The following is a 22,815-nucleotide window of genomic DNA, read 5'->3' as shown; positions in this document are numbered from 1 at the left end:
ATCCCAACAACAAACTAAAAGCAGACAGTCCAGAGGTTACATTAGATCTCTCGGAGGGCATTGAACTGTGGTCTGGGCCTACTCAACTCTAGCCCTTGCTCCCTCTGATTTCTTCTAGTCCTCACTAGGGTTATCTGCCCCATGGTGGGCTAATTACACAGAATAACCAGAGCTTATGGCCCTTAACTCAGTTTCGCTGCACATTTTACTTACAAATCCGCAATCTCCCAATTGATAATGTATCAAGTACAATGTGGTAAGCAGGATTTTAAAGAAAATAAGCAACTCCCCTTCATATGAGGTCTTGGGCACTTTCTGAGGACAGACAGGTGTGGGTGCAGTGGAGTGGGGTGAGGTGGTGGACCAAAACTACTACAGTCTTCAGTTCAGCTGATCTTTCCGTTTCCCACCTGAGGTGTGAGCACTGGCATTCACACCTCCACCTGACAGGCCAGGAGAGCTCATCCCATGACGGTGTGTCAGGTCTCACCATCCCTCCTCAGTCAGTGCTAACTCTGCTGCCTACAGCGATCACTGAGTTGTGACAATCCAGGCTCTCACATTATTGTAAGATTACAATTTCTCCTGTGAGCCGCAATATTAACTTTATCCCCCCACCCCCACCCCAGAGAAAGAACTTTTCCTTCAGTCAGCGCTGTTCAGGAGTAGTCGCGCCCCTCCCAAACTTTTGACCACAGGTAAACAAAGCTCTAATGCTTTTCTTCCAGACAGAATTTTTGGAATACTTTCCTAACGCATTGTTATGAAACTTGAAAGAAGAAGAGGAGGAGGAAGAGGAAGAGGAAGAGGAAGAAGAAGAAGAAGAAGAAGAAGAAGAAGAAGAAGAAGAAGAAGAAGAAAGAAAGAAAGAAAAAGAAACTGGGGAAAAGTCGGTCGATGTAGGAGTGCTTCCACCAAATACATTAAATTTGTGTCTAAAAAAAAAAATCATTTTCTTCAATTGATCAAGAGCCGGTAAAGTGAAAAGAGAAACGAGGTAAACATACCACTTCTGTTTCAAATTATGACTGCACACCCACATTCTATATAAGGGACCCCTGCACATGCCTGTCACTTATGGCCGCAACTTCGATTTACTGGTCAAGGGATCTTAGAGGTGGCAGGGTAGAAATTAAGCCTGTTCTATCTCTATGAACTTTATACAGGAAAGCTGACACCGAAATCCCCAGTTCCCCGGATAAGCCAGAAGTTGGAAGGCTCACAGAACAACTCCAGGTACCGCCTGCCAGAGAGAGGAGGTGCTGTTTCAAATGGCACTTTAATCAGCCAAGGGAAGAAGGGATTTGGGATCCTCACGTCCCTCCTGGACACTTGAGCTGTCCAAAAGGAAAAGTGTTCCCCGGGAGGGCCCAGAGCTGGGGCTGTGGCCTCAGTCATGATACTGAAGGCCTCCACGGCCGGTCTTCTCAGCTTGCTCAGAAGAGCTATTTTCGCTCACAGCCAAAATCAGCAACAGCAAATTACTCTGCAAACCGTGGCGAAGGCGCCCGATCTACATGGCTCCCAACTCCGGAGCTTCCCCGCCGAGACAAGACTTTTGATCTCGGCAGCGCGTCCGGAGCGCACAGTACAGGGGGTCAGGACGGCGAGTCGGGGGGCAGGGGAGCGGGCATGCAAAAGCACTGCCGAGCCCCGCAGGTGGCGGTGCGGGGAGCCAACCCCTGGGAGTCCCGGGTGCCGGTAGCGTGCGCTCCCTGGCGGGGAGGAGAGCGGGGCGACACCGTCGTGGAGTCGGGGTGGCAGTATAGGTTGGTTAGCCTCCTACTCCAACGGTGGCCCCACGTCCTCGGGCCGCAGGTTTCTTCGGACCTTCCCGGCAGGGAGAGGCCGACGATGGGGTCCGCGGCGCGGCGTCCCCGGACCCGACCCTCGCCCCTCCCTACACAGACTCGCACCCCCGCGCCGCCCTGCGCGCGCCCTCACCCGGCTCTTGCAGCGGTGGTGCCGGCCGGGGTCCGAGTAGGTCCGGTCCACGGTGAGCGCCGTGTCGCTGCCCGGCATGTCTGCGCTTGAGACTGGCAACTTTGCGTTCTCCGGGGCCGCCGCTCCACTCCGCTCTGCACGGCGCGGGGTGGCAGCTGCGGGCCTTGCTCAGCTCACCCTCGCCCCGGAGCGGCGGCGGCCGAGGGGGTGGCGCGGGAGGCTGCAGCTGCTGCCGACACCCCGCGGCCCTGCGCCGTCGCCGGGGTAGGGAGGCGGGCGACAGTCTCCGCCCCTTTCTCCGCACTCCGCCCCTGCGCCCCGCGCGGCGCCTGAGACCCGCTCCAGGTGCCGGGCTCAGCTGCCCTCCTTGCCTGCAAGCCCGGCCCACGCGCTCCCACGCCGCCCCATGCTCAGAGGAGCGACGGCGGCACAGATTATTGGCCCATTTGAGTGGGATAAAAGGTGTTTTTGAGCACAGGAGGTTGCCGCCTGCCTTAAGGGCTTCCTTTTAATTCAACAGGCACACTTGCAGGGCAGCTACCCTGGGACTTTGACAGTGGGCTAAGGATCCCAGGACGGAGGGGCGTTTTCCCACTTAGGAGTCGACCAAACCACATTTCCACTGTGTTGTGTTCCTTAACTGTGCTTGTGTGATTCGCTGTGTTGTAAGCTATACTTTGAAGTCCGGACATATCTTTTCACTTTAGCATTCTCTACTCCCAGTAAGTATTCCCAGCACCCAAAAGGAATTTGGAATCTGAGAGAAAAGGTACTGATTGGTAATCAATTCGACATCACTTGCTTAACCCAAAATTCACCACCTAAGGTTCGGCTATGTTAGACGTACCACGGAGACAGGATTAGCAGGTTTAAGTCACCGATTGCCACAGGCCCAGCACACACTGTGATCAGCCTACAAGGAGAGGGAGGAGGTGTTTATTCCTTACTGGCTGAGAGGAAACAGTACTGAACATTTGGAAAAACAAAATAAAGCAAAAACAAAAACAAAACAAAACAAAACCCTAAAGGTGTCGGTTTAGGGGGTGTGTTCAGGCACAGAGGGACAAGATAAAAGAATGGAGGCTCTGTGGGGCTGTACTTTCAACGTCAAAATTTCCAGCTTTGGAGCCGGGCGTGGTGGCTCACGCCTTTAATTCAAGTACTCAGGAGGCAGAGGCAGGCGAATTGCTGTTGAGTTCAAGGCCAGCCTGGTCTACAAGGGGAGCCCAGGGCAGCCAAGGCTACATAGAGAAACCCTGTTTGGAAAAATAAAACAAAACAAAAAGTTCAGCTTTGTTCTGTGGGCGTTTGGCAAGCTGCTGGGGTTCCTGAACCATGAATTGAGACTATCCGAATGGAAGCCTAAGAGGTCTATCCGCTAGTCCTGTGAGAAGCACTGATGAATGACAAGGGACAGTGACCAGAGGCTGTTACAAAGACTGAGGAAGACCTACATGTCATTCACAAAGAGACCAATTAGCCAATGCATGTTCACTCCGTAGAGTTTAGGACCCTCTAACTATAGAATCGTTTCTACTATGTATAGTTAAGTGGGGGCAAAAAAACCAAGGTGCAGAATAATATATGGTGTTCTGCCATTTATTAAAATTGTAGTATGTATATACATATGTGTGTGTGTATATATATAATTTGCTTACATATACATGGCTTATTTCTGACAAGATAAACAAAAAACTACAGAAATAAGTGAACAAGCAACCGGAGTCAGGAAGGGAGGGCCTGGGAAAGTTAGAAGACAGAGACAGGAGGGGGTTCTGTTCATTTTTTAAAAATATATATGCATCTTAAATTATGCATTGTGATCCCAATATTAACTATGCAAAAAGTAGAATAAATTATTAAAACTTAAAACGAATTGGAGTCCTAATCTAAAGCAATTTAAGAAAATAAACTTTAAAATAACACACACACACACACACACACACACACACACACACACACACACACACACCTACACCAGGCCCTGGGAGATTTTCAGGTAAATTCTTCCAAGCCAAAAACAAATAAACAAAAAACAGAGATTGTGTGTGTGTGTGTGTGTGTGTGTGTGTGTGTGTGTGTGTGTGAGAGAGAGAGAGAGAGAGAGAGAGAGAGAGAGAGAGAGAGAGAGACAGACTTTAGTTATGATGTATAGAGCAGATTCTGTGACAGGGCGATATTTGAGCAGATACTTGGGGAGTGAGTGAGGGAAACAGTACGTTGTGTGGTGATTTGAATCAGAATGACCCTTAGAGGTTCACAGATTTAATTGTTGGTCACCAGGGAACTGTGCTATTTGAAGGGATTAGGGGTGTGGCCTGTTGGAGGAAGCATGTCACTGAGTGTGGGATGTGAGGTATCAAAAGCCCATTCCAAACCCAGGGTCTCTCTCCTCCTCCTGCGCATGGCTCTGGCTGTAGAACTCCCAGCTCCTTCTCCAGCACCATGTCTGCTTGTGCACCACCGTGCTTCCCGCCATGACGACAATGGGACAAACCTCTGAACTGTAAGCCAGCGCCGATTAAATACTTTCTTTTATAAGAGTGGTCAGTGTGGTCAGTGTGTCTTTTCACAGCGACAAAACACTGACCAAACGGTAGGAATCTAGAAATCTCACATAGGTTAAATCTTTGCAGCGGACACATATGAGGGGAGTTGTGGGGAACATTAAGCTTTGTCACAGGTGGAAGCAGTCTTGGCGGGCTTTACCCTTGGGGCACCCCATGAATACCTTGTGATAGACTGAGTGGAGCCATCCTGGGCCTGGAATTCAAGAAACAGACCTGGGAAACCCACCTGGACTATTGTTTTTCTAATTGACCCTCAACGGGAGAAGGAGACCACCCTTCCCGCGTGACTCAGGCAGGTGGGGAGGAGAGAACAACAGGTTCAGACCGGGCTTGAGTGCCTGGGGAGCAGCGAACAGGCCGGACCAGCACGTGGGCCAGAGAGACACCTAAGGACCCGTCCCAAGGAACGGATACCGGAAGGTTCACTCTTTTGTCCCTTTAACCTTTTTTCCTTCTTGTGTAAGCTAGTTGGGTTGTATAATAAAATTTAATTGTTAAAAAACAGAACCAACAGGGAGTTCAAGGAGGAAGTTTTAAATACCAATGAAACATGAGCTATGCAATATGAAATATGCACCACACAATAGATATGATATGGAGAGGCTTCTATGAGTATGGGGAGAGAAAGAAGGGAGGGCACCCAGAGAGAGACAGAGACAGAGGAAGAGAGAGGGAGACAAGAAAGAGAGACATGAGGAGGGTTTATCCCTTTATATACTCCTAGGCAGGGGCATACCCAATGGCATGTAGGTAGTGACATCATAGGTTGCTAGGCAGACTGGGGCAGAATCCTACCAGGAGGACCATGTTCCCTCAGCCACACATAGGAGATGAGGTGGGAGTTTGCTGTCTCAGAGGAACAGATCATACAGGGCCTTCTGGGCCATTTTCAGGACTTTGAATTTCATGCAGAGGAAGACAGAATCTTGGGAAAATGTTAAGAAGTATATGGCATAATCTGTCCTTTTCACATAAGAGAAGAAGACAGATCCCCTCACAGCATACACAAAAAATCAATACCAGCTACGATAAAACAAAAAAACAAAAAACCAAGAGGCACAGAAGGTAAAAGCTTATCAGTAAGCCTGATGGCTGAATTCAATGCCTAGAACCCATGTGGTAGACAGAGAGAATTCTGGAGTGCTCCTCTAACCTCGACATGTGCACCTTGGCAACTGTGTGACCATACATATGTGTATGTGCATGTACACACACACACACATACACACACAGTTTTTTGTTTTTGTTTTGTTTTTTGAGACGGTTTTTCTGTTATACAGAGCCCTGGCTATCCTGGACTCTGTTGGTAGACCAGGCTGGCCTCAAACACACAGAAATCCACCTGCCTCTGCCTCCTGAGTGCTGGGATTAAACGTATGCACCACCATGCCCAGCTTACAAAGTTATTTTTTAAGGACAAAGAAAAAACTTACAATTTCAATTTTTTGAAAGAAAATTGGAGATCAAGTCATAAAAAGCAGGTTTCCAAAAGCATAAGCCATAAATATTTAACAGCATTAAAAAAACATGCGTCTGTCTATGAAAGAAATAGTAGAGTGAGAACATGAGTCACAGACTGAACCCCAGTTTAAAAAAAAAAAATCAATTTGGGTGAATTTCACAAACAATCCTGGGAAACAAAAAAGAAAGCCACAGAAAACTGCAAGTATTCTGTGTTCAACATACGGAGATCAAAACCACTAAAAATTAAAGTGTATGGAAACAAAGAACGTATTTTTTTAGGAAAACCAAGTTAAGGCTGGGCGTGGTAGCACACACCTTTAGTCCCAGCACTCAGGGAGATAGACGCAGGTAGATGGCTGTGAGTTCAAGGCCAGCCTGTTCTAAAAAGTGAGTCCAGGACAGCCAAGGCTACACAGAGAAACCCTGTCTTTAAAAGAGAAAAATAAAAGAAAGAAAAAAGAGAAAGAAAACAAAGTTATTCTGTCAAAATTATTGAGACACATACAAGCAACATAAACCCAACTTTCACAAACACAATCCTTCAAAATTAAAAATTTAAAGGCACTAGCCAGACATTATGGTGCACACCTTTAATCCTAGCTCTTAGGAGACAGAGGCAGGTGGATTTCTGTGAGTCCGAAACCAGCTTCACATAGAAAGGTCCAGGATAATCAGAGCTATGTAGAGACCATGGGGGCGGGTGGGGGAGGCAATAAATGTGATGGTTTTAACCCTAGACTTGGAATTCAAGTCACTACTAGCACCTTCTCAAATAAGCCCTTGTAATACTTTTGTAGATAATAAAGCTTGATAGTCCATTACTGTCAAGTCATTATGCCAACATAATCTTTAAAAGATCCTTCTGAAAATCGAATGGATCACCTATGGGTCTTTTTCCTTATCTCCATCTGACAGTGGACTTGTCTGTCCACCAGCTGCTTAGAACTACTTAAGAAGTACACTGTGTAAGTGTTTAGGGGTGTGTGTGTGTGTGTGTGTGTGTGTGTGTGTGTGTGTGTGTGTGTGTGTGTGTGTGTACATTTAGAGAGGCTAGTGTGTTGTGAGGTCTCTGACACACCACAGTGGTGTCTTGATCTGTGTTCCAGCAGGCACCTAGTTTTGATTTCTATATCCAGCTTGGAGTTCCTTAGAGGTCCACTCTGGAATGCTAATCCTTAATGAGAAAGATGAAGCAACACTGTCAGGTTCATTCACATTTCACTTGACAGAATATTTATTTATTTATTTATTTATTTATTTACTTCCTTCAGATTTATTTCATAAGCCAGTTGTCCAATAGCTGTTCTGATGGGCACGCATATACAAAATAATTTTTAACAAATATATACAAATTAAATAGCACAATAGTAAAGCTCCACAGAAAAGAAAGAAAACAAGTGCTGTTCATCACCATCTGGCTCTCCTTTGGAGAGAGGACCCAAAGAGAAAACAGACCATTCTTTCCTTTGGAGAAAATGCCAGTCCCAAAGGAAAAAAATGGTTTAGGTGGTCCATAGGGTCATCAGATTTAGTCACAAGCAATTAGAGTCACCCCTGAGACTGGCTGGGCCTCCTAGGAAAGAAATGTACCTTTGGTGGGAGTAGGCCAAGTTTAAGCACCCTCACACACACATGCAGGCAGAACAATGTCCTTGCTACTTTACACAGACAGCCTCCCTGGGGACAGAAAGCCATGGAGTGGACAATGGCTTCTTGGGGACTTGTTAGAGCACTGGAGTCTGCCTTTTCTAACCCCTGTTGCAGTGGGACAAACCACTCTGATAGGATTGGCTCACAATGACTACCTATCATTGGTTCATGACTGAGGTGTGAGGCTTTGCTCTATTTCTTGTGGTATTACTGGGACTTGAGTGAGTGTCCAAGGTAGCTCCATCTGCATAAAAAGGTTGGTGGGGGGAAACAGGAGGTAGGGCTGGCCAAACCTCTATCCCATTCTTTTATGTTTTTTTTTTAATTAAATGCTTTAATGTTTAACAGCCTCTTCCACCAACCTCTCTGCATAAGGGCAGTTAGATTCCTTTACATGGTGGCTAGGTTCCAAGAGATCAAAATCAAAACTACCAAATCTCCCAGCCCTCACCTGGAGGGGTGTAAACACCACCACCACATTCAGCTAGTCAAGGTGAGCCAGAAGTGGTCTGTTCGGATAGAGGTAAGCAGCTGCTGGCTGCCATCTTGGCCGTGGGCTTCAGCATCCTAGCCATGCCTAGCCCTTCTTATCAGAATTATGGAGCAGCGGGCTCCTATTTTTGCTTAAGGCATTTGCTTAGGTTTCTGACTCTTGTAACCTAAAGAATCCTGAACAGTTCAGCACTCGGTGTTGAGTATGGATCAGCTATGCCAGGTGGCCTCTTGTGGATGGTTTGATTCTTATCCGTACTGCTAAGGTCACACAGTCCAACAGGACCAGAAAGCCTTCAGTTTAGTGAAAACGGAGGACTCCCTTTGTCATCCAGACTTCTTCTATGCTTGGGGAACCTGGATCCCTGCATCTTCTACCTGAGAAATGTCCTTAGGGAAATTAGAGGTCCCACTCCCTTTCTCCTGATAAGGACCCATTCAGCAAGTACCTGGGATTCCTGAAATGCCTCTCCACGTACATGAGGCATCTCAGTACTTTAGCCCTGTGGCCAGTGATCTTTACCCACCCTGGAAATCCTTACCCCTCTCCAAAGTTCTATATAATCCTTGATAAACAGAACTTAATAAACCCTTGTTATATAGAGCCCTTAATAAAACTGATCTGCCTCCTTGGACGTTGTTGGTTCTGTTCGTGCTCCTGGGCCACCAAATTCCCAGTGTGTTACTTCTGCTCCCTTGTCCCTGGAGACGGGTGACCAGTGACCCTGGGAACAAGGGAGAGCTGCAGTGTCTTATATTATTTAAATATTTCAGGAGATGATTTCTATCTCCCTCCTCAAGTTCTAGTTTGTCAGAGGAAAGGACTATGGCCTCTTCTAGATAAGACTGCCAGTTCTTAACACAGCATTCAAGACATCGTTGTTGGATGAATGGATGGCTGGATGGCTAGATGGATGGATGACAGAAGGATAGATGGATGGATGGATGGATGGATGACAGAAGGATGATAGATGGATGGATGGATGGATGACAGAAGGATGGATAGATAGATGGATGGATGGATGGGTGGGTGGATAGATGGATGACAGAAAGATGATAGATGGATAGATGGATGACAGATGGATGGATGACAGAAGGATGGATAGATGGATGGATGACAGAAGGATGGATAGATGGATGGATGATGGATGGATGGATAACAGAAGGATGGATAGATGTATGGATGACAGAAGGATGGATAGATGGATGGATGATGGATGGATGGATGGGTGGGTGGATGGATGGATGACAGAAGGATGATAGATGGATGGATGATGACAGATGGATAGATGACAGAAGGATGGATGATGGATAGATGACAGAAGGATGGATAGATGGATATATGGATGACAGATGGATAGATGATAGAAGAATGGATGGATGGATGGATGGGACAGATGGATAGATGGATAAATTCAACATTTCTTCACTATTCTTATTTTATAGACAATGGAGTGTTAAGAAACACCCAAGGTATAAGAAAAAGATAATGGTGTTCTCCCTCAAAGGGATGGGAAGACAAAAATTCTCTGAACAATGAGTGTTACTAATCATTAGATGCCATGTAGTTATTGAAGTTTGTGAACTTCCAATTATTTTACTGAGCACTTTTGATGAGACAGGCTGTCATTGATCCTTGTATCCTTGAATAAAAATAGATGTCATGAAGTGGCATCCTGTCTAGTCTAAGAAACACTCCCCCTCCAAAACAAAACAAGACAACAACAATAACAACAACAACAACAACAAAATCCTCCTTACAGATCAGGACACAGAAGTAGGATCAAAGGAGGACATGGTCTCCTCATGATTCCCACTTCCCAGGGTGTCTTAGTATTGAGGTCTGATTTGTTAGAGAAAAACGATGCCTCTTATGAAGGAAAATATTATTCTCTTTTATCTCCCATTTTAATTAAATTATGCAGGAAGTATTCCCTTTGGGGGAAGAGATTTATAAAACTAAAATCAGATCTTTTCACCCAAAAAGATTTAGAGAGAGAGTAAAAGAAAAAAAAATATCAGATTTTAAAAATGGACTCAAATGGCCCAAAGTAAATACATTATAATCAGATATATACTTGATAGCAAAATTTGAAAATGTTTAGATTGGGGTCTGTGTTGGTTTGAAATAAAATGGCCCACAGGGAGTGACACTATTAGGAGGTGTGGCCCGGTCGGAGGAAGTTGGAGGAAGCATGTCACTGTGAGGGTGGGCTTTGACGTATGCCCCGTGTGGCTCACAGTTGCTTCTGCTGCCTGTGGATCAAGATGTAGACCTCTTAGCTCCTCCTCCAGCGCTGTATGTGCTGGCAGGCCACCGTGACAACAATGGAATAAGACGGAAACTGTAAGCCGCCCCAGTGAAATGTTTTCCTTTAAAAGAGTTGCCATGGTCATGGTGTCTCTCCACAGCAATAGAAACCCTATCTAAGACAGCCTCCCTCTCGCCCCAAATATCTGGCCTATTGCAAGCAGGAAGCTCCAATTTTAACTGCTTGGTTTGTTGCCAGCTGCAAATGGCCAGCCTTACAGTCAGCTTCTGATATAGCACAATCCATATGATGATCAGGAAACAATTTCCATCATTTATTTACAATCAGCAAGGATCTGGCACAGAAGCCCCAAACTTCCACTTGGCAATATCTTTATTAAACAAAGAAAACACACACAACAAAGTGGGAAGCCTCAAATGACTAAGCAGGCTGGTAGAGTCGCCTTCCAAAATTCCCGGTGCCTTTTAAAGCAAATACAGTGATCTCATGTTACAGATTCATTCCCATGAGCACTGATACCAAAGAAGGTTCTACAGGCAGCCTTCAAAGGGTCTGGAGCTCGGCTCTAACTTTGCCTCTGTGTAGGCCTGAGGGTATGTTAACAAGAACAAAATGTATTTTGCCTCATCAAAGTTTAAAACTGTTGCTTTTGTGAAAGACCTTAAGATGAAAAGATGGAGAAAATGTTAGCATAACCAGATATCTAACAAGAATAAGTGTCTAGAAAGCATGAAGAATTCCCCAGAGAGCTGGGTGTGGTGGTGCATGTCTTTAACCTCAGCACTTGGAAGCCAGAGACAGGAGGATCTCTGGGAGTGAAAACCTGTCTTAAAACAAAACAAAAGAGAAGTGTTTTTTGTTTGTTTGTTTTAAATATGGGCTGGAGATGGCTCAGTGGTTAAGAGACCTTGTTGCTTTTCCAGAGGACTTGAGTTTAATTCCCAGAACCCACCTTTTGTCTCACAACTTTCTTTTTCAGGGGACTTGACACCTTCTGAGGCACATGAAAAGATGCAGGCAAAACATCAAGGAGATAAAATAAAGTAAATATCCTTTTAAAAAGTTAAGCATTTAGAGATTTCTCTAAAGTAGTGTATGTGCATGTGTGCGTGGATGCGTGTGTGGATGCGTGCACGCATCCATGTGTGTGTGTGTGTAATTGGTAAACAACAACATAAAATACAAGTGCAAAAATAAATCCTCTTTTGCAACCCAAAACTGAGTGTTCAGTATCCATTTTGACCCGCATAAGAATGGTATACAAGACAGCTCAAAGTGAGGGTGATATTGATAATAAAGATAAAGTTGGATCTAAGAAGAAGAATTGGTAATTAAAAGAGAATCATTAAAACTAAAACACAAAAAGTTAACAATCCCATTAAGAATAGGTAAGGGATGGGAAGGACATTTCACCGAAGAGGCAAATGAATGGAAAATAAACACAGGACATTAAGTTGGACATCGTCAGCTCTAAGACCAATGCAAAGTAAAACCATAAGGTGATGTCACTACTCACTGACCAGATGGCTAAACTAAGAACTACTGATGGCAAATGTTGGCACAGGAGAAACCAGGTAATCCACACATCATTGGTAGACCAGTTGTTTTGTTTGCTTGCTTTTTTGTTTGTGGTACTGAAGGTTGAGCCAAGAGTCTTACACATGCTAGGCAACTGCTCTGTCATTGAGGTGTAGCCCTAGCCCACTTTCCTAATTTGTTTTTGAAACAAACTCTTATCAAATCGTCCAAGCTGACCTTGAAGTTAACAATCCTCTACTTAGAAACTTCCTGCCTCAGAGTCCTTAGTAGGATCACAGGAATCCTTAGGATACCAGGTTTATACCCCAGCCCTAGTAGTTTGGCAGGTTTTATAAAAGTAAAATATGCAAAACCAACTGACCCAGAAACTTGATTCCTGGGCATTTATCCTAAAGAAAAGAAAATGTGTTTATACCGATCTACAAATGTTCACAGCAGGTTTACTGATAACAACAAAAACTAAAAGCAAGCCTGGTGTCCGAACAGGTGAATAAACATCCATGTCACGGAACACACAACATGGAACACCCACGTCACGGAACATGTCCAACAATACAGAAGAGCGAACTACTTTGCAACAGTGTGGAGGAGTCTCCAAAAAAAAAAATGTGCAGTGAAAAACGCCAATCCCCAAAGGTTACATATGCCATGGGTCCTTTTACATAGAATCTTTGAACTGGTAAAATTAGGGGTCTGAAGATGAGTAGTTGCCAGTGGCTGAGACCTGAAAGGATGGCTGCGGCCGGGTGATAGGTTTAGTCACTGAAGGACCACATCAGGACTCCTCCCATAGTGATGGAACCATTCTGAATCTTAGGAGCGGTGGTGGGTAGAATTACACTGGTAGTTAAACAGCCGAGAAGTAAGATGCACGGACAGAGATGTGTGCAGACGGTGCAGATTTATGATAGCCTAACTTACAACTTTTCCATTACAGAGACACAGAAGCAATGTGCATTCAGTGGAAACAGTGCCTGGAATTAAAAAAAAAAAAAAAAAAAAGTTCATTTATCCACTTTCTGTGTGGGAAGCACATACCATGACTGTGTGTGTGGAGGGCAGAGGGGAACTTGTCCGAGTCGGTTTTCTTGTTCTACCATGTGGATTTTGGGGATCAAATGCAGGTTGTCAAGCGTGGCAGTAAGGGTCTTTATCCACTGAGCCATCTCACTGGCCCGTGCGTGCTTTGAATTTTAATCTTCTCTTGGGCTAGCAGTTTGCAGCTCAATACACTCTAGCTATGTTGGGCAGAAACAGAGAGCCACGCCGCCATGCCAGCCACAACATTATATCATAACCACACTTTACAATACACTGCAATGTTTGATGGTAAACACAATTTTGACTTAACAGTATTTCCTACTTGCAGTTTTGTTGGGGAGGATATAATTCCATTGTAAGTAGAGTATTACCTTGTAAGTAAAAATTTGGAAAATTGAATAAATAGAAGATTACACGAAATGTTGCTATGGTATTTTATTCATACTCAAGTTGTTTTTTTTTTTAACAGGATACTAGATAGGGGCAAGTTAGATAAAGGGTATCTGTGATCTTTCAATATTATTCCTTACAACGACATCTGGACCTACAGTAATCTCATAATAAAAAACTGAACTGAAAGATGCAACTGTGATATCCCTCCAGCCTAGGATGTGGGGAAGGAGAGGAGCAACATGGCAGGGGAAAATATGGATACTTTTCAGGAGTTGGTATCTACATGTACTCCCAGAGAAGTGGACCGGGTGTAGACACTCAGGGCAAAGGAGAGCTTGTGTGTGTTGCTCATTGATGTAACTGGGGACATCTGTGTCTGGCCACACTGTATGCTGTGTCACAATCGAGGTCAACTAAGCACACTGAAAGCCAAAGGCAGTGTCCCCAAGTCACCAGTGTTATGCACGGGACCTGGCACAGAGCAATAACCCTATAAGGTTTTCATCATATAAATATTGAACATTAAGGCCTGCTTTGGATCTAAGCATATGTTAAGCTTCATAAATTTGATCCAAGGACCTTACAAATCATTTTTTAGTAAGATTTTTACATTACAAGGCTGAATAGACAATTCTGTACTCTCTTGGCACCTCACTGGTTTGGGGCCCTGACCTTGGTCTGAGCTTTTGTTTTATATCACATACACACAGGCTGCTACAAAGTGAGCACTCCTATTTCTTCACCTCTTGACCCTGACATTTAGAAGCAAAGAATTCAGCTGTCTGGCTATAGCGTCTGGCTCTTGGCTATCTCCTATTGCCCTTTCCTAGAAGTTCATGACAATGTTACAAAAACAAGAAAAATGCTTTTCTTTGCACCAAGGCACAGAATGTTCCATTCAGTTAAGTGTGGACCCGTGGCTGTGATGCTAGTTTGCCATTTCACACGGCCACAGAAAAAGCAGCTCTCTGGAGATATCTGACCTCCTACGTTGAGCTACCTAGGAGAAGCCTTGTTATAAATCCCGTACTGAGTCTGCAGGATGCACTAGCTGTGTGCCAGGAACACAGTGCCAGGGCCTTACTTTGTGCTTTATTAACTTGCGTTGTAAGATAAGTGTGGCGCAAGTGAAACCACTGAAGAGAATTGAAGAGATGTTTTCAATGGCCTAATCCTATGGAGCCTGTCCACCTCCATCCTCCATCCTTCAACTCCGTCTTCCCTGAGTTCTGCCAGTATCTGTTCCTTATATCATTTCCAGGAGCAGAATTGGCTACTGGAGATCAACAGTTTTGACCACAGTCTTGCTGCTCCTGCACAGTAAGGATAAAGCCTTGGTCTCCTGTAAGCTGAAGGTGACAACCCCCCCTTCTCACACAGCTAATGAAGATGAGACGACACCACAAATCACTTAGAAAAATAAGGGTGCAGTACAGTTTGTGGGAGATGAAACCAACCCCAGTGCCCGTCTTCATGCGACACCTCTTGCTCCTTCCAGTGAGAGCCCAAGGATTTATGCTGCGACCATGGCACCTTTTCCAACAAAGCAGGGTTCATGTCAATGCTGCGCTTCATCTTCAGAACTGTCAGTGCGACTGGGAAGAAAGCAGGAGCCCCCGGGTCTGGACCCTGGCCAGCGTCTGACCTTTCACCTCTGCCCACGCTGTTGCTACCATTTCAGAGCCTACAAACTGACAGATATGAGGAAGGCAGTCTTCCCCATTCCCAACACACTTCTGTCCCCTTCGATCACAAGCCGCAACTCCCACATACAAAAAGTCTCCTTTCCCTATACACTTTTATCAACTGATTCCATTCCTGGGAAATTGTCCCAGAATAAGACAATACAGAAACAATTTATACCCAACTTCATCCATCATTGTTTTAAATCATTCTGAAAGGTTGGGGGTGATTCCAAGACTTATTATTTATAGAGAAATAAGAAAAGCTTATATAAATTAGGGTATAGCCATATAAAATATAGTATGGCCAGTGCAGATGATACTTAGGAAGGATGTGGAATCACATAAGGAAACATTGACATAGCACTATTATAAACTCTGTTATAACAAGCCAGGATAGCCCTGCCAGACTGATAAAATCTGAACAGTATTATGACCTTTAGTCCTGGCAATGGCCAGAGCACCACAGATAGTCACACCTGGCAGCTCCGCTCGCTGGTGTCCTCCTAGAGGGCACACAGCAATAGGATACACACACAGGAATGTTCACAGCAGCCACAGTCTGTGATGTAGGTAGACGCTATTGTTTTCCCATCCTACTAGGCAGCAACCAGGGTCTCTGAGCAGATTACCAAAGCCGTAGGCAAATTGCAGGTCACTACGACTCCAGTGCTCACAAAGGTATATATCCTTGGATAATTTACTTCATCTTTACAAGCCTCAGATTTCCCACGGGAGATCAAATCTATGCTAGGCATGATGAGAGCTTACACAGGAAAGGAGTCTGAGGAGTCTGGAAACAACAGCGTAGCGGGGCCACGCCACGGGTCATTAAATCTGCATGAGCATCATCCGCTTCTGCTCCATTCCACTTCTTCATTTTCTCTCAAGGTGTTTAGTGGACTATTCATAAAAAAAACAAAACCATGAGGGATATTTCAATATGCTAAATTTTTGCTTTCTGTTCTTCCTTTGGGGGGAAAATCTGAATAGGGCTTTAAGATGGTCAAAATGACATCATTCTGATTTTAGCCTTCGTTCAAAGGCTTGTTCTATGTCTTTTCTACTGTTTCTAAGCACTTTTAGATTTTAGGTTTAGCATTTCAAGTTTTGCAGAATGAGAAGCCAACTCTCCTATGGCACTGGGAGTGGAGATCTGTTTCCATGCAAGCATTTCAAGGTGCTTGCAGCCTCCCTGCCAGTCTCTAAGGGTACTCTACTCTATGGCTCTGTTATTTCTTACAGCTGTGGCTCATGCACTTCCAGTTAATACTTCTGACAGGCCATTGCTTGTCCCCCCCCCCCCTCAGTAACAGACATGTCTTTCACAAACGGAGACACATGCTAAATGGCACACATGACCTGGGGGGCCTCGTGGGCAAACGCACTGGATCACACGTGTGCACACAGCACGCCTAGGAGGGCATTGTTGGAAATGACCAGAAATGCCAAATGTGGCTACAGTTAAAAGCAACAACCATATTTCTTTCAGTTCTGCCAAGATGACCCTTGGAGGTAATAAAAGGAAAAATTAATGAAAGATCCAAAGAAGATGCTGCTTAATTTGTACAGCTCAAATTTGAATTTCTGCCTCCCACAAAGAAGCAGAAATCTATGGATTCTTCCCCCCCAATCCAACCCCCCACCCCACCTCTGCCCAATTCCCCCAAGCCTCTTGACACTTGGGATTACAGAGCTACTTTCCAGACATGCTCTGGCGAGGTCAGGCGTTCCCTGTTCCTCACTGCTCTCATTTGATCTGTTTGTAAATGGAATCACACTCTCTGCAAATCCAAAAGAGTGAGACTGTTTGAGACACAGCTGCTTAAAATACAGATTACCATTAGGAATTTATACAATCCATCAAATCTAAGCTCAGGAACATTTACTCAAAGTATTGTGTTTGAATAAGTCTGTCATTTAGATATCAAGATTAATTACATAACCGATTATTGTCCAAAGCTCCGATGCCCAGTAGAGTATGCGAGTCCCATAAGGCCGAAGAGCATGTAAGATGTTCCTACTGTGAGTGAGAGCTGGGTTTAAACTTTACTTAGTTTATACCCTGAAGGTCAGCACCAAAAAAGGAACATAAAAGATCATTAATATGGGCTAAATATCCTTTATCCAAAATGCTCGCAAACAGAAGACTTCACATTGTGCATTTTTTTTTGAATGTTTGCACAGGCATAATGAAATACCTTTCAAGTATAAGTGTGAAATTCATCACATAGCCTGAAGGTTGATTTTGAACAATGTTTTTAATATATCTGCAGTTTGACTGTGCTCTACCATGTAAGGTCAGGTATAGAGTTTTCTACTTGGAGTGTCATACACTATTTAAGAAGTTACAGATTTTTTTGAACATTTTGGATTTTTCATTTGAGATAACCATTTCTTTTACATGACTACATAACAATATAAACAGTACATTCCACTCTGATATACCTATCTAAATATGAAAACACAACTGACCAGGATTCTCTACACCTCATATAAAACATGAAAAACAATAGTTGCAAGCATTTTTAAAACTAGCATTATCCTTAGTTCTTTACCCTAGGTGATTCATGCCAAAATTAATACCCCTTCTTGTGATGGTTAGCGATAATCCCCTTGGAGATAGGCCTCTGGGGTTGTCTGTGGGGGATTATTTTGTTTAGGTTAAATGAGGTGAGAAGCTCCGCCCACTGTGGGCGGCACCATCCCCTGTACAGGGATCCCAGGCTTTGTAAGCGCAGAGAGAGTAAGCGGAGCACTAGCATGCATGCATTCATCGCTCTCCATCACTCTGGACTGTGGGTGTCAGCTCCTGTCCCTGTGACTGTCCTGCCATCGTGGACTACAAGCTAGAATTGTAAGCTCAAAAAACCTTTCATCCCTTGAGTTGCTTTTCTGAGGTATTTTATATTAGCAATAGAAAAGAAGCTAAGACACTTCCCAGGAAGCACAGTGTATGTGAAACTATTTGCGACTGCCTAGTTCATATTAAACAGTGCACATAGCTACCACATTTCCTTCTGCTAGACTATCGTGTCTTTTTGAGCTGGAGGACTCACACATTTTAAACATCTGTCCATTCCCAGCGTGCTTCCTTCAGTGGAAATCCTTCTCTAAATGTTTGAGGATTTGAATACTGTGTATATTGATGCGCTTTAAACATCCATTTTTATATATGTATAAACGAAAGCCTAAAACTAATATTGAGGTTCTCTGTCCTCAGGGAAGGAAAGATGCACAGTAAAACAGACGACAGTTCCCCTAAATCAGTCAATAGATAAAGCAGAACTCTGTCAAAAAAAGGCTCTTCCTAAAAGCTGACAAGCTTATTTCAGCCTTTGGTGAAAGGAAAAGATAACTATTGGGTGGGGGTGAGGGTGAGGCGGGGGGGGGGGGGGGGGGAGCACAATGAATAGGAGCTGGCAGGTGGCATCATCCTTAGCAGATGGCTGGATGCCTTATCAGCAACAGTGATGAAGTTCACATGACTAGGAACAGGATTGTGGACCAATGAAAGAGAGAACTCAGAGGGGGAGCCAGGCTAGTCTGGAAGCATGAGACAATCAATGGGGGGTGGGGGTGGGGGAGGGGAAGTGGGGTAGAGGGGTGGGGGTGGGGAAACAACTGGTAACTCACGAGGAAAACTGAAAAACGCCGTAGACCACTGAAGATTAACAGCAAGATAATCCAAAACGCAACCTTTTCCTATCCAAGAGGTACACATCCAGCGCTCTACTATTGAGAATCCACTATAATTCCACCTGGATTTTATACTACATAGTTAGATATTGATATCCGTTACTTCTACCCCATAATGGACATAAATAGGTCTAAGTCAACAGGAATGAAAAGAAACACAAGCTATGTATTTTTAAGAACTTATCCAAAAGACACTTATATACTTGGGTCTATAAACCCGTGACTATTTATTATTTAAAAATAATATATGGGATAGAGACTAGATCGTTTGTGGGTTTATAAAGGTCAAAAACTTAGAACTGAGGTAGCAGCCACCAAATACACAGGCCGACTCAATGATTGCACCAGGTATTTCAGAAAAAAAAAAATGGTGCAGCTAAGTGCAAGAAGCTGAAATGGTTACCTCACAAATACTGGCTGAGTGAGTCCGAGCACTCTGCAAAGCCTGACTCCACAGAGGCATGTGGTTAGGTAAGCGAGCCTAGCTCAGTATTACCTCCACTCACCCCAACCTTTAGCAAAACTCCGCATGCTAGCCACTCAGGGCACTGAGGGCGCTCAGCATGGCACCAGCTGTCTCTGGGTGCCACTGTTCTGCATGTCACGCCTATGGTGGCATTTCTTCTTATGTTCGGAAAACATCAGGCGCAGGCAACCACACACATTTCAGGTCGCACTTCTGTTAATTTACTTCCTGCATGGGTGTGGTGCTTCACCGTTTCCTAGAATTCCTGCTTCGTGTTTTCCTGACTGCTCCTACGGTGGTGTCATACACAGACCTCTGCCACACTGCTGTGGGCCCCAGGCTGGGACACGTACACAGCAGAAGTGTATTGTCCATCCTGACATGGCTGTCCCTCCAAACACACAAGCGCCCTGGCGTCTCTCACTGTGTCTGGCTCCCCCTCTTAGAAGAACAGCCGTCAAAGCAGCTTCAGATAAGGTTAGGTTAACTAGAGCCGGGGCGTGGTTGGTGCACGCCTTTAATCCCAGCACTCAGGAGGCAGAGGCAGGCGGATCGCTGTGAGTTCGAGGCCAGCCTGGTCTACAAAGCGAGTCTAGGACAGCCAAGGATACACAGAGAAACCCTGTCTGGGGGGGGGGCGGAGGGAAGATTAGGTTAACTGACTTATTTTAACTTAATTACCTCTGCATGACCCTAACCCCCAATGCAGTCACATTTAAGGTACTGGGGCTAGGCTTTCCAAGTGGGAGCATTAGGGTGACACAACTCCGTGAGTGACAGCACTTTCGTGATGGCACACTTGGCAGGTATATGCTAGTTACAGCCGCGCTGTGAAATGAGGAGCAGTGACAACAGTGAAGGGCCCCCTAAACCTACAGAAAACTCCACAGCCTGGAAAACAATGCCCTAATTTCTTAAGTTGAAATGGCTCATTTTGATTAGGAATCCCGCCCTCCCCCCGCAACCCCTTCATCTGATTTTACATAGAGACAGTTACATAAGGAATCTCACCCGAGAGGTAGCTGGAGACGTGGTGATCCAGTAACCGTCTCTGACAGCTCCAACTGAACCCTAGTTACGAGCTACAGTTCTCTCTGCACTCTCCCTCTACATTAACCGCTCATGAAGAGTGGATGGGAAGGGTGAGTGGGGGTGGGGGAAGGGGAAGCCAGAGAACGGATAATACCTTCTTGATTGAGAGGTTAAAAAAAAAAAAAAAAAGAACGCTGCAGCAATACTGTTGTGAATGAAAGGCAGGACAGCTGGCTTGAAAGAGAGAAGAGGAGGGGAAAAAAAAGAAATATTATCAAGGTTTTTGTTTGTTTGTTTTTCAAGATAGGGCTTCTCTGTGTAGCCTTGGCTGTCCTGGACCCACTCTGTAGACCAGGTCTGGCCTTGAACTCACAGAGACCCACCTGTCTCTGCCTCCCGAGTGCTGGGATTACAGGCATGTGCCACTGAGTACAGCGAAATATCAAAATTTTATACTTTTTTTTTTTTTTTTGGTTTTTCGAGACAGGGTCTCTCTGTGTAGCCTTGGCTAGCCTGGACTCGCTTTGTAGACCAGGCTGGCCTCGAACTCACAGCAATCCGCCTGCCTCTGCCTCCCGAGTGCTGGGATTAAAGGCGTGCGCCACCAAGCCTGGGTGAAAGATAATCTCTCTGATGGGATTTGGGGATAAATAAGTGTGCAGAATCACAGGAGATAGCAAAGCCGCAACTGCCAGGCCAGCAACACTCTCACACTGGCTATAGATTTTTCAGACCAAACAAATGGTGCCCCGCCCTCCTCTCAGAGTCAAAACCTCTGTGGTTCAAATCGCAGGTCAGCAAAGAACTCGCCAATCCGAGACTCTAGTGATACGAGTGTGTATCGTGCCTAAATAAATATATTTAAGGAGCCGTGGCCAGAGATGGAATTTTATAATTACATATTGATTCATATTGAATTTCTTGGCCTGCCTCAGAGTCTTGCATCGCTCCAGGATTGCTTTCCTGCCAATTCGTAGGTAGTTGATAGCAGTTTCAAAGTACCTCCGAAAACCGCATCCAACAGATGGGATTATTAAATGCTTCCTGCAAACAATGATCCGTAGGTATGTTGCTGCCCACTAGCAGACAAAGGAGGGTGTCTCTGCTCTGCTCTTGTTCTGATAAATATTTACATCCTTCCATGTTCTCATTTCAAAACTGCAGGATATTGAAGTTTATTGCGCTTTTAAGACAAGTGCATGAGATTGCAGTGCTTTCCTGCTATTCTAATTAACTTGTTCTCCGAACAATTTATTGATAGCATGAAGAACAGGCCCAGATTACAGTTGGTGCACGCTGTAAATTTGCACATCAAATATAATTATGACTTTGCTGCTAATATCCTATTCCACGTTGGAATGAGTCACTTATTTATATCTTTTCTAAGACTTATTCTTATTACTATTATTAGTGTGTGTGTGTGTGTGTGTGTGTGTGTGTGTGTGTGTGTGTGTGTCTGTAAGGGAATGCCATATGTGCACCAATACCTGAGAAGGCCATAGGAATGTGTCAGATCTAGGGCTGGAACTGAAGGCAGTTGTGAGGTACCTTATGTGGGTGCTAGCAACCACTCCGGGATACTCTGGAAGAGCAGGAAGCTGTCCTAACTGCTGAGCCATCTTTCCACCCCCTATTTACATAGCCTAGAATCTTAGAACTTTCTAGAATGAATGATGTGAGCAGTGTAGCTTTTTTTTTTTTAATGTGAAGAAACTGAGAGCCAGATATGCAAAATTATGTGCTACCAAGTGACAGAACTTGGAGACAGGAGGGAGGATAAGATAGAGGGGACAATGCTGGTTTTGTGGCCATTGGTAAGCAGCCAGGCTAGGCTATCTACTGCCACAGACCCAGACTGGCACCCAGCCTTCTTGTCCATTGAGTGGACACTGAGCCGGGTTAGCAATCTCGCCCACTTAAACTTCCCACTGCCCCCCCCCCCAAGAGACAAGGTTTCTCTGTATAGCCCTGGCAGCCAGGAACTCTCTTTGTAGACCACACTGGCCTTGAACTCACTGATACACCTGCCTCTGCCTCCTAAGGACTGTGATGAAAGGCATGTGCCACTACTTCCCAGCTTAAACATTTTTGAAAAATCAGATCTGTTCATTTTATTGTATGTGTGAATGTCTTGCCTACATGTATGTATATGTACCATGTGCATGCTTGGTGCCCATAAAGGTCACAAAAGGGCATCGAATCCCCTGGAATTGGAATAGTGGAGGCTTTGGATCACCATACGGGTGGTGGGAATCGAACTTGGGTCCTCTGCGAGACCGAGTGCTCTTAACTGCTGAACCACTGGTCCATCCCCAGAACTTGCCCCCCCCTTTTTTTTTTTAACTGAGTAGCTGATTTAGACTGGAATCTGCTGGATACCACAGGCCAACCATTTTCTATTCCCCTGCACTTTCTAAGAAAGTAAATAGACCCAAGTTATATTATTATGTTCAAAAGTATAATAACACCATACAACATTAGAGTCAATGGCTTCTTGTAAACCCTTGCTTTTATTTCCTACTCTCCAAACTGAGTTGCTCCTGGTTTCTGCTTTGGTAACATGATCAACG

At 44.8% G+C, this 22,815-nt stretch overlaps 1 protein-coding gene across 5 annotated transcripts in view; it reads right to left on the bottom strand.

The window, feature by feature from the left end:
* The window catches only part of TMCC3 (transmembrane and coiled-coil domain family 3), a 275,602-nt gene that overhangs the window by 65,473 nt on the left and 187,314 nt on the right, over nucleotides 1-22,815 (bottom strand). The window contains exon 1 of one of the 5 annotated variants that reach the window (XM_084794417.1): nucleotides 1,945-2,223. The exons of 2 other annotated variants lie outside the window; for them this stretch is intronic. In XM_084794417.1, coding sequence (XP_084650543.1) covers nucleotides 1,945-2,022 — 78 coding nt within the window. In that variant the 5' untranslated portion in view covers nucleotides 2,023-2,223. Of the gene's footprint in view, nucleotides 1-1,944; nucleotides 2,224-22,815 lie in introns of those variants that run through there. 2 more of the 5 variants (XM_084794409.1, XM_084794416.1) reach the window with 2 other exon arrangements.

This window comes from Acomys minous (genome assembly GCF_964271855.1).
Source record: "Acomys minous genome assembly, chromosome: 9".
Lineage (NCBI taxonomy): Eukaryota > Metazoa > Chordata > Mammalia > Rodentia > Muridae > Acomys > Acomys minous.
This window is presented reverse-complemented; position numbering and strand designations above follow the sequence as displayed.